This window comes from Gavialis gangeticus, unplaced genomic scaffold (assembly GCF_001723915.1).
Source record: "Gavialis gangeticus isolate Ggan-Ray unplaced genomic scaffold, GavGan_comp1, whole genome shotgun sequence".
NCBI lineage: Eukaryota > Metazoa > Chordata > Crocodylia > Gavialidae > Gavialis > Gavialis gangeticus.
The window spans coordinates 188,530-200,599 of record NW_017728980.1 but is presented as its reverse complement, the minus strand read 5'-3'; the positions used below and the strand labels follow the sequence as shown (position 1 = coordinate 200,599).

The 12,070-nt window shown below is 47.8% G+C and overlaps 1 protein-coding gene across 1 annotated transcript in view; it reads right to left on the bottom strand.

The window, feature by feature from the left end:
- The window catches only part of ESAM (endothelial cell adhesion molecule), a 32,455-nt gene extending 21,219 nt beyond the window's left edge, over window positions 1-11,236 (bottom strand). The window contains exons 1-3 of the mRNA XM_019508782.1: window positions 11,021-11,236; window positions 7,793-8,006; window positions 4,990-5,145 (exon numbers count right to left, since the gene is read on the bottom strand). Of these exons, the coding sequence (XP_019364327.1) occupies window positions 4,990-5,145; window positions 7,793-8,006; window positions 11,021-11,221 (571 nt within the window). The 5' untranslated portion in view covers window positions 11,222-11,236. The remainder of the gene's footprint in view (window positions 1-4,989; window positions 5,146-7,792; window positions 8,007-11,020) is intronic.
- Between the last annotated feature and the right edge of the window lie 834 nt (window positions 11,237-12,070).

Here is a 12,070-nt window from a genome sequence, read left to right as displayed (position 1 = left end):
GGGATAAGCCGATGGCAAATGGGTTCCAGTACAAAGAAGGTTGAGAACCACTGCTTTAAACCACTTAAAGGTGTTAAATGTAAAGCCAATCCAGGGGTTAATTTCAAGAGCTCCAGAAGCTGCTTACATTTACCATGCAACAAGGCCCAAACACTGAACAAACCAAACACAAAAGGTAGCTCTGGCTCACTTACCTTCCAGGAGGAGGATGTAGTGTCTGGTGTCTGGCGTCTCTTCCTCCCCTTCCTTACAAACTTCCCTGTTCACTCACTCCCTTCAGTGTTGACCCCTTCACTCTTGCTCCTTGTTGCAGTTCATTGTACACATGTGGAGACCTGAGAGGGGTTTCTCTGAATTTTAAGATGGGTCTAAAGCAGAAACCTGCACTAGCCAGGTAGCCTTGGCACCTGGGTTAACTCAGACTCCAGCCAGGTATGCTGGCTCTCACTTCCCTCTGCCAGCAATGCCTCCAGCAGCCTCCAGCTGTGCAGATCAAGGGACTTTTAGTAAGAAGGCTCTAGCGACCTCAGTGCTCCGAGTGAGGTTGTGCCTATTCAGCAGCCTAGAGAGTCAGAGGCCTTCATGCCTAGTGATATGGAGAGGATAGGCCATGAGCTTTTTGGCTTAGTAAAGGAATGGCTACCAGCGACTAAGCCTGTACAAAGGCTGTGCTTGCTACACGACACTCCTTTTGCTTGCTTAGCTCTGTACCACACTCATGAGTGTTGCTAAGCTACACTTACTGTTACAGTTTCCATAGTAACTGATGTATTTCAAAGAAGAAAAAGTGGAAGGAGCTGGGGTAGGGAAAGAGGATCAAATAAAACCCAACTGGATAATCATTACAGGCAAGGCGTGGGTGCGAGACAGTGTTCTGGGAGATATCCGTGTCACTGCCTGATGACTCAACTGATTGCAGTTACGGACTGTACAGCATCCCCCACTGCAGCATGCATATGCACGCACGCGCGCGCGTGCGCGCGCACACACACACACACACACACACACACTAACATTCTCATTCCCCCTACAAGTTCAATGTAAGAACCAAAAACTATGTCTAGCTCTGTGCAGCATTTAGAGCTGCAAGGCCCCAATCCTGAAAGGGGCCCCTGGGTACTACTCTAATAAAACAATACTCACAGTGCCGTGGCTGACTGGAAATAGTGGGACATGACCAGAAAACACTGGGGAGAAGTAGAATAAGCTTTCTGGGTGACTGTGGCAGGCCAGTAGGGGGTGCTACTACACTGAGCCACCCACCTCACTGTGCCCGACCATAACGCTGCTTTGGGTGTCTCTCCTGGGGCGCCTGTGTCCAGCCAACCCCCTTCCTGCAGCACACCCACAAGCCTGGGGTAACTGTGCCACCACCCTGCCACCAAAGTCTGGTCTTTGTTAGGTACATGGACCCTGTAGACCTTGGGGTTGCTTAACCCACCATGGTACTTTGGGGTGCTTCTCTTAACCTGAAGCATTCACAAATAGCCTCCCTTAGCCAGCTGAGCCAAAGGGAGTTGAAAAGGCTTGCCTCATCCCTCTTAAGCACATACAGCAAGGCTTGCTGTAATGGACAGCTTTATTGACTGGAGAGGGTAGACATGGGGAAGGATATAGGTCAGAGAAGTAACAAAAGAAAGGGTCTGAGCAAACAGAAGCAGCTCGGTAGCCTTTTAATACACTTTTAGATCACTTCATCCTAACCTACTAGCTAAAATCCAAGTAAGTTACTCACATATGCATCCAGAGCCTGACCAAGCTCTTTCTCTGGAGGCTGCATGGCTTGTTCGCGGTGTCCCAAAATGTGTCTGCCCTGCTACCTCATGGAGGGGCTCTTATACACTGGTTATATCCTCATCACCAAGTTCCCACCAGAAGCAGACCCATTGGCTGCTGACCAGCGCTTCCAAATGACATCAGCCTGACCAGGTGAGATGACCAGTCACATGACTTGCATTGGCAGGAACCTGAGGCACTAGAGGAGCAGGGCCCCCCTCCCTTTGGAATGTCCGCAGCCCAGCTAGTCATGTAGGCACAATGGCAACACAAGAAGGGGGGTTGGGCTGCTGCCTTACAACAGAGACAGACTGGGGGGAGGGCAATTACTCCACAAAGGTTATGCATCTACTCAGCCCTGGCAAGACTGTGGGAGCCAATTAAGTAGTCCAGCTATTCTTATCCCAAGGGGCTGCTAATATAAGAAACATTTTAGTGAGACTTGGAGTGACCAGCCCGGGTAGGCAATCCACCCTAGGTACAATTCCATCAACCTGAATGGAATTACAGTAAGGATGAGTTGACACCACATGATTGTTCTCTGTGACCTCAGGGTTTGTACCAGGCAATAGTGGCATATGCAATGCCCCATCAGTATTTCATGTTTGCTGTGCATCCACCTGGCTCTTCACTATTTTTTGTAGACAGAAAGGCAGATGAGCCATGCATGCAAGTTCTAGAAGAAGCCCTGCGCAGCTCAAATTGTGTTAACAAGTGGAATTTACTGGTGAGAGCAGTTCCCAGCAGGAAGCCTGAGTGCCAAAAGATGCAACTCTGTCTAAAGAATAAGTCCCTTCTGAATCTAACATGCTACAAGTTAGGAAGCCAGTAAGGAACAGAAAGACTTGGAAACAGCCATCATGCCAAGATTGTAAACTTAGATCCTAGTAAAAATAAACTCAGTTAAGAGGATTATAATGCTAAGGGACTATTGTGGTTCTATGCAAGGGGACTACAAGAAGGGGATCACATAAAGGAATTTATATATTTTAACAATCAGAGACAACTGCAAAACATCAGAGTACTTCTGCAGCCATCTGGACTGACACACCCATCCCAAAGGTCTGCCACCAGCCAAAATGGTTACTCCATAGGAGCCAGGTCTCCTGGGTTTTGTTCTCACTGACGATCAGATGAGGACAGTTCCCAGAGACCTGCTAATCCCTTCCAAAAAGGGGAATGATACTTTCCCCTTCTTCCCCTGGGTGTTAGGAAGCATAAGGATTACAGAAATTCTTTCAAACCTTTGGGCAAAAAAAAAAACTTGAGCCAGACTCACATTCCTGGCATGCTTAAACATTGCCATGAGAATGCAAAGATAATTTCTAAATTAAGCTAAATGCCCCAAATCTTAGCAGCAGCAGGTGGAGATGTGAGCTTCCACCTTCATTCCTTCACTGATTCTAGTCTGTTTCAGACCAGACAAGGAACCTGGATGAGAGGAATCCAAAGGAGTTGACAAAGGCACTGCACACAGAAAATGCACAGGGTGAGTTTACATAACAGCCTGCCAGGCGGTGAGATGTGTGCCTGTGCGTCATGTGGTGGAAGGCGTGTTCTTCGGAGAAGCTTCCCTTTCACATTTCCTTACTTTTTCCCTTCATAAAACATTCATAAAATACTTAATTAAACATGACAGTCAGAGGGAGCTAGCAGGCATCATGCAAATGAACACCAAGGAATGAGTAACTGTATCTAACTAATCAAGAGGTGCAAGGGGAGTGTCAGTCCCCTAGCAGGGAACATTAACACATGCCAGGCTAGCAAGTGAACAATCTGCCTCCTTCAGGCAGACAATTCAAAGACTAGGTTCATTCTTCTGACAGTTATTTCTTCTGAAGTACCCATTCACTGTTAGCATACACCCAGTTGCAGCCTCAACTCCCATCAGAAATGCATTGTGCCAGATGCTGTACATGCACAGCTTCATGGTCTTGTACAGTGACCTCGGCCCTGGATGGCTTTCCATCTAAAGAGGGTAGGGAAAGGAACGGTTGCTACTCCAGTTTGCAGACAGGTGGCCAGGACACAGAGAACCAGTGACTTGTCTGAGTTAACTCAGGGGACTGGTGACAGAGCTGGGGACTGAACCTAGTTTCCCAAGGCTCAATCCAATGACTCAGCCACACAGGTGGTGCTCTCAGCAAAACAGTAACACTCCTTTGAACAAATCTGGGGGAAGTCGTTCTGCCAAAACTTTTCTTTTTACCCAAAACTGCAGTCAGTGACACTGAAACATTTCACGAAGTCATTGCAAGTTTGGCAATATCTGCATCTCCTTTAACAGACAGGCAAGCAGAGCTGTAATTGCCAACTCTTCGATACCTGAAACCGTCTCACAGCCCGTCTCCCACCGTTTCTGATGTGCCTATGATTCCCTGTTCCATGGACCCACAGGGAGGCACCATTCGAGCCAGAACTGTGTTCCAACCACTAGTCTTCACTCAGATTCTTCCCTCCCCAGTGACCCAGGCCTCAATCCCATAACCTCCTCTTCCCACTCCCTTCAAGAATGTGCTAGTTCCCTCTGTGCTGAAAAAGCCTCATTCTACCCAGTCTTCTCCCTGCCTCAGGGTGCTCTGCTGGGTGCTCTGCACAGGCCTCTGCCCTTCACTGAAATCCACCTCACTACAGACACTGCCCTGCTCCAGACCAAATCTAAGGGTCTCTTCTCCATCCTCACCCCCTACTGTGCCAGCACCTGGGACACAGTCATGCCTGCTTTCTGCTTTGAAGGCCCCTTGCTCCTGATTCTCCTTTCAACTCAACAAACCTCTCCAGTGGGGGCTGAGAGGAGCTTCTCCCTGACATTTCCACCTTAGGTGCCCACTTGTCTGCATTTCTTACCTGGACTGACAGGTAATCTGGGCCATTGCACAGTGATGACTCTCAGGTTCTTCTCCCACTCATCTCCCTGACACCATCTCATGGGTTTCCCTTGACACCTCTGATTAAATGACCCCAGTCTATACGTTTAATCTCTGCCCCCCCCACGAGCCCCTTTCTTTTTCACCTGCATTGTTCCATCCTTCACCCCTCACTGCCTCCTCAACCCACTCTCTCCTCCCCCAGCCTAACCCACTCTCCTATTCTCCTGCATTTTCTCCAATGCTGGCCAGCTGCTCAGATCCATCTGCGGTGAGCCTTAGGGCTCCTGCCTATCCTCCCCCTTGACCCAATTCAAAGTATGTGCAGTGGCATCAGGGTTCCTACCCTGAAATGGCTCGATGAAGTGCTGGGATGTGGGCGCAGTGCGCTCCCATCGGTACTTGGGGATAGGTTTGCCGGAGGGTGACTTGCAGCTCATGGTGATGTTGCCCCCGACGTAGGGGCTCCCATTGATCTGGCATGTCGGAGCAGATGGAGGAACTGTAGAGAGCCAAGAAGACAGCATTAGTGCCTGTCAGTGGACAATTTCCAGTACCAACTTGCAAAAAGAAACAGCACCATCTCCTGGCCATGGGCAACATCCAAGAAATCCATGCTGAAATCATAAAGCCAGAACTGTCCCATATGCTGGACCCTGGTGCTCTGACTGTTCTAGCCTGGCTCTCCATTGCTGGTGCTGCAAAGAAAACCTGCCCTGAGCCATTACTGGGAACAATATGTGAAAGTATTCAGGCTCCATGTTCATGTGCAATGTCCACTAGATAGTTAATGCCTTCAATGCACCAACATAATCATACTATACAGGATGGACCTTGATCCATGCTCCAAGTTTACTGTGCTGAAACGAAGCTCTTATCTAATCAGACCAGATAAGGAGGAAGCAGCACCCTGTTCTGGACAGCTATTCATGAAGCCAGGAGCAAGGGACGAATCCGTGCTGAACTTTGCTTTCAGATATTTATTTCTGGACATACAAGATTGCTACAGTTCTGTAGCTGTCTCAGACCCTATCCCCAGGATATAACTGAGTTGCTCTGATATGACGCATCTACTTCCAAATCCCCTGGACTGTCCTACAATCTCAGCTGTCACAGAGGAACATAGGCACAGCCAGGGTAGATCATACCCCATCTCACTACAGTTGGTGGCTGGTTTCAGATAGCAGCAGTAGCAGGTGCTGCACAGAAATGTGTCAGACCCCTACAGCAACAGGTGAGGGATAGTCAGTACAATCAGTCCTACTCACTAGGTCTCACACTAGGCTCTAACAGTTAGAGAGATGGGTGAGCCTGGTGGCAGGTGGCTCAATAGCCCTTCCACAAAGGCGTGATTCCTGGTGGCAACCCTGGATATTCTTTATGTCCATAACGTCTGACCTCTAACTGGCTGTTGTTCAACGCTTCTCAATGACTTCATGGCAAGAGTTCTAGAGCTCATCATACACTGTGTAAAAAGGCATTTCTGGGGTTTGAATTTGGCAACTTAAATTCCATTGAATGGTCCCTTTTTGCTGGTGTCTCGCTCAGTACCCTTTCTATAGGAACACTTCCAATCTGCTCTGTCTCTCTCTCTGTATCTGAGTGTTTCCCATGTTCTCAATTATTCATCTCACACCCCTCAGAGCTCTCACAGTTCTGCAATACCGTTTTTGAGACAGGTTCCAGTACAGCATACAAGGGCCAGAGGAGGTTATACCACAAATTCATATAATTATATTATCTCCTTTCCTGTTATTCACTGTTCACTTTCTATGACTTAACTGCAGATAGTCAGACTCTTCCAAATCAAAGGTTCATTGGGACATGCTGATTTCCTGAGCCTGAAGCATTTCATTCCCAGTGAGCCAGGTCCAGGTACCTCACCAAATGCAAGGCCAGGTTCTGAAGGACACTGCTGGAGGCTAGTGCCCAGGAGCTGTGGGGCCCTAGGACAGAGGGGCCCAGTCATGCCAATGACCCCTGGAGCTGCTCAGTGAAAGTGATATCAGTACTGGAATATACCAGTTCCATCAAGCAGCCCTAGGATCCCAGGAGCTTCTAGTTAGCTGGAAAATTCAAAAAGTTTGCATTTCAGTTTGACTTGGACCACAATTCACACACAACTTTAAAAACAAAATCCTCTGAAGTAGGGAAGTCTGGGCTTGGACCAGCTTGAATCCTAATACCTTATCTGTTTTCCTTTTTCCCTTTTTAAGCACAGCTGTGAATTGAGCAGAGGTTTCAGTGGGTAGTAGTCAGACACACTCCAGCTCTTTCCTGAGTTGATGCAGGTACGTTACAACTTTGTAAAGTGCACAAAAAACTGACATTTTCTCTCCTCAGCATGCATTAGTTGCCTGTATGGAAAGCAAACCACGTATGCGCAGCCCATTCACTCAACTTAGCTAGTCTCTCTGGTGTCCCTCACAATCCTCTAAGTAACTAAGTAACTTTGCATCCTTTGCAGAGTTTACCACCTCATTGCTCACTTCCCTTTCTAGTACAATAGCAAACCTATTAAACACAGGGCTGTGTATAAACCTCAAAGCCCATTTATGTTAACCCTTTGCCATCACTTTATGCATTATTGTACTGGGCATCACAGTGTGGTTGTGATACCAAAGGGGAGACCCTATCCAATCCTGCTCTACTCTAGTTTTGGATTATGCCTGGACCATAAATACAAGTTTGTTACAGCCACATTTTTCAGCTTTCCCTCTCTCTCCATGAAGAACATTGAAGCTGGTGCTCTGCAAGTCCATTTTGGGGTCACATTAGCACCTCAAGCCATGAAGCAGCACACTGGGACTGGAAACAGGGGAGAGCAAGTGATGTCCCAGGGATGCACTAAGAAGGAGGTAGCCTCAGCAGCATCACCAACCTGGCTGTGCCTAGAGACCAACAGAGGAGCTGTGCCAAAGAGGCAGAGACAAAGCAAGGCCTTTCTCCATTGAACCATTGCTGGAAGTTGCCAGACTCAGTGTAGAGGGAAGGGCAATGGGGAGGGGCTGATTCCTAGAGAGAAAGCCAAGTTCAGAAAAGGTATGCTCTACTCTTTTCACATATTAGGTAGGGAAGAAAGTTCCCCCCTTCAGCAGCATGAGCAGGGCACTGGGCTTCTTGCTAGAGTGGATCAAGGATAGATTTACCCAAAACTGTAAGGTTGATGAGTCCAATATTTTTCCCATCGATGGCGCTATCATCCTCCACATTGACTGTGCATGCGTATTGGCCAGAATCTACCTCCTGGGTATTGTTGATAAAAATGGAAACATTAGAGTGCGGCACGGGGTGCACAAAACCAATCCGGTGCTTCAGGGATGTCTCCTCCACTTTTATAATTCCATTAATGTATGTCAATATCTGAAAGGGGAGAAGAAAGTACAATTACCTACGAGTCTTGCAGCCTTCAGAGGAAAGGAGTTATTATTGCATGCTCAAAAATGCACATCTACATTAGAATGGAAACATGGATAACATTTCAGTTCACACCCAGCAGGTCAGTTACTCTTTCCTGAGATGAATGGGGTTGTTTTCATCTCTCCAAACTATTGCCCAGATTCTCTGCAGTCTCAGCACTCATTACACCTGGGACATTTCTGAAGTTGGGTATACGGAGCAATATCGGCATTGCCATTTGCCTCCTTACCAGGTGCAGACAGAGTCCTTCCCTTGCCCCTAGTCAGAAATCTTTTCTTATTGCACAGAGAACAACGTTAAAAGAACTGCAGACCCACGAATATCAAGCCATCAAGAGCTGGGGGAGCTTTCATAAAGGCTGCCTGTGCATGGCCTAGCTTATCTTCAGCTTGTGAATATCCACCACAAATCCTCAGATTTAAATTGTTGAAGAACTGCGGTAGAATAAACTTGATAATACAAATCAGGGGAGGGCTGTGTGGGCAGGTGGTGTGCAGTTCAGTGACTGTTCACAGGAACCTTCTGTATTATCTCCAGTCAGTGACTGCAGCATAGACACCTACATAGATGTACTCGTCCTAGCTTTAACCTTGTTGGCTGGGAGACTGATAGCAGTGAAGCTGTGGCGGTATGTGTCCCCAGGGCCTGAACTGGCTTGTACAAACCATGTTGAGGCCCCTGCAGCTGAGGCTTCACAGCTGTCAGCACCCAAGCTGCAACCATGCTGTGACTGCAAGATATACCAATGGAGTCTAGTGTCCAGGGTCCACTTTCCCTCAAGTCAGCTACAAGTGACATGTGGAGGGAAGTGCTTTGAAAGGAGACTCACCCATGAAGTGAGGTTTTTAGAAAAAAACCAAGGCTTTTTACAGCATTGGGAGGAAGCATCACTGACCCCTGTGATCTTCCAGCCTAGCGCACCCTTTTGCCTATTCTAGCTGTCTCTCTCCCTCACTAGAACTCTTCACTACTCTTCTTCTTCTTCTCCTTGACCTGGCAAGTCCCCTCCTGCCCTGTCTCTGACTGGGAGAATCTGCCTTCTGGCTTTTCCTCATAATATAACGAGCCATTGCCATTGTCAGTAGTTTGGTTAGCTTGTTAAATATCATGCCCTACTGAAAAACCCTGATAAAGTTTCGCTGTGTATGGGGGGTATCCTTATACGCTAACTGAAAATGAGTAGATAGATATATGAGCTCATCTAATAACAGACTGGCTCTGTCTACATTCATTTGTGCAACACTGAGCTTCCAGCAGTTGCAAATCTCCACAGTTCCCCTCCCCTTCCATCTGGAAGGAGGGATTTAGTCTTCCTGGACTCCTAACTAGAGTGGTTTAGCCAATGGATGGAGACACACATGTGTTACAATGAACACAAGGCATTTTGGAGAGTGATGGACTCTGTTTTTAGGACTCCTGAGGGAAGGGATGCCAACCCAAGGCAATTTTCTTACTGACAATCTGCAAATGTTTTACCGACGACCACATTTTTGTGACATGTTTTGCATAATAAAAATGTAACACTTAAGGCAGGCCCTGGGCAAAGGCCAGATTCAAATTTAGGGGTTTAACATCAACCATAGTAAAAAAGTTGGATTGTCAGTCAAAAACTTGCAGATTATGAGGGTTTTTAAAAAGTCTTGGATTAGCAACTCTGCTTGACTGCAGCAATAGTTTTTACATCATGCTTTCCTAAATGCAGGGACCAGGTCCCCCTAATCACCCACACACCCTTTCACACCCAACCACACCCTGCATCATGCTGCTTCCTAGCCCACCGCCCAGCTGTACCTCCCTCCAGCCCCCGCATCCCAGACCCCCAAAGAAGGACTACTGTCTGCTTACTTGTGACCCAACAGTGTTACAGGCAAGTGATGGGATGCAACAGCAGCAGCACATGGCTGGGGTGGTGGCAAGGGAGCTACAGAGGCTCCTGTGGGTTACAAAGCCCTGAGAGAATGCTCTGTGCAGAGTACTGAGCTCCCACTCAGATACTACGAGGAGCTGCTCTGCCTGTCCTTCAACACTGTGCCTCCACCTTATTTCTCATTAGAAACCTTCAAACAAGCTCCCAGTTGCTTAGATTTTTTTTTTAATGGAGGGCTCCATTTTTATTTTATTTTTATTATTTATTTATTTATTTTACAGACTTTATGGACAGGTGGTTTAGCCTTGTTTTTTATAGACTGTCCTAATGTCCTCTCTGAGTCATGAGCAGATGCCCTTATTTTAGCCTGAAAATTCTGAGAAGGTTTCCAACTGGTAGAAGATAGCACCTCCAGATCTTGTACTGCATAGTCATAGAATTAAGTCCACGGCAAGAAGGCAGGAGACCCCAAGTTTTAATCCAACTTTTACTGCTCACTAGCCTTTAATGGCACTCAAACATTTTAGTGGGTACCTTGAGAGATAAGAAGGCAACTCAACACTATGGAGAGGCTGGGAGGCTGAATGACTAGTCTGAAGTGAGAGAGCCAAGATGAGAAGGCAGCTCTCTGCAGTAGGCATGTCTACTGATATGTGTCAGTAGCTTTCTAGGCCAATGCCTACCTTCCCTATGATCTTGTATGCACTGAAGAAGACACCCAGCTGTATTTTCAGTGAGTTTTACCCTGACAACATCCAAGGGTGCCCACAGAAGACCCATTTGCTGCATCACATTTGCCCTTGTGACTACCCTCAGGCTTCCCAAAGCTGGTGAGGTATGAGCTGCAGTCAGCTGTTCCCTCAGCTAGCGGCTCTCCAGAACCTGACAGGAGGACAAAGAATCGATGTGCTGGAAGTGGCAGCTCAGGCTCTTTTTAAAACTCTGCTGCTAGTTACCAGCACCCACTCACAGCCTACTGTCATCACTTAAGCATTTCCCTTTGCTGTTGGCCTCACTGCTAAGATCACTGAGGGCCCTAGGCTCTCTTTTGCTAGGTTCCCACTTTCCTCTTTGCATGCAAGACATTTACCTGCAATCGACTGGCTCCAGGTCTTTCGAAGACCCATAAGATATAGGGTTTCTTCTGAGAGCTGCTCTTATACCAGACTGGCAGCACCACCTGCTGTCCTTGAACTGAAGAGACAGAGACATTTCCTACGTGCATTTCCAGCAGTGCTGATGAGAGACCTGAAGAGAGAGAGAGAGAGAGAGAGAGAGAGAGAATCAGCATGCTAGGGCCCAATGCTTATTCCTGCTATGAACAAAGGGTAGCACCAAACACAAGACCCCATTGAGATACACCAAAACCCCAAGTTCTCTGAGGTACCAGGGGTACAATGAGGGGCATGGCATATACATCTGCAATACATCATGACATAGAACTGGCACCTGGTACTTCACAGTGCAATGGCATTTTTAACCTGAGGCTCTCACAGTGTGGGACAGACTATGCAAGTGTCTGTAGGGCCTCCTGTTAGAAGTCAGGGCAGCAGATAAGCTAAATTGCCCCCAGCTGACTCCAGTTACCTGCGGAGGCCAGGCTGCCAGCAGCCTACTTCCAGCTGGCCTCAGTTACCAGAATTTGCATGGTTCCCTCCACTCTTTCAGTGCCCAGAAGACTAGTCAACAGGACAGGTGCCTCTGTCTAGCCCTGGGCTTCCAAATCCTTATTTCTGGTTCCTGACTAGTTGTTGCTAGTTCCCTGGGTCCCGCTTCCTGGTTTCTGCCTGTTGGATCCTAGTTACAGACTCCAGCCCAGACCAGACCCCCAACCATCTTGTTCCTAACTTCAGTCCAGACCCCTATCTTCTGCCAGCCACTTCCTGGCCTGTGACTTTAGTTTGGTGATGGCCCACATCCTGTTCCTTACAGCTGTGGCTGCCTGCTCTAGCTCCTCCAGAAAGTGACTGGTCTGGATCCCTCTGCTCCGGATCCCCCTGGCTCATGGCCAGAGGTACATCTGGACAGCTCTGTGCCTGGAGCAAGTGTGTGATGCCTGGGGCAGAATTGGCTGCCACAGTGCTGATGACAGTGGCACGATCAGCTGCGGCTATTTTTGTAGCCCCATACAAAGGTGGTA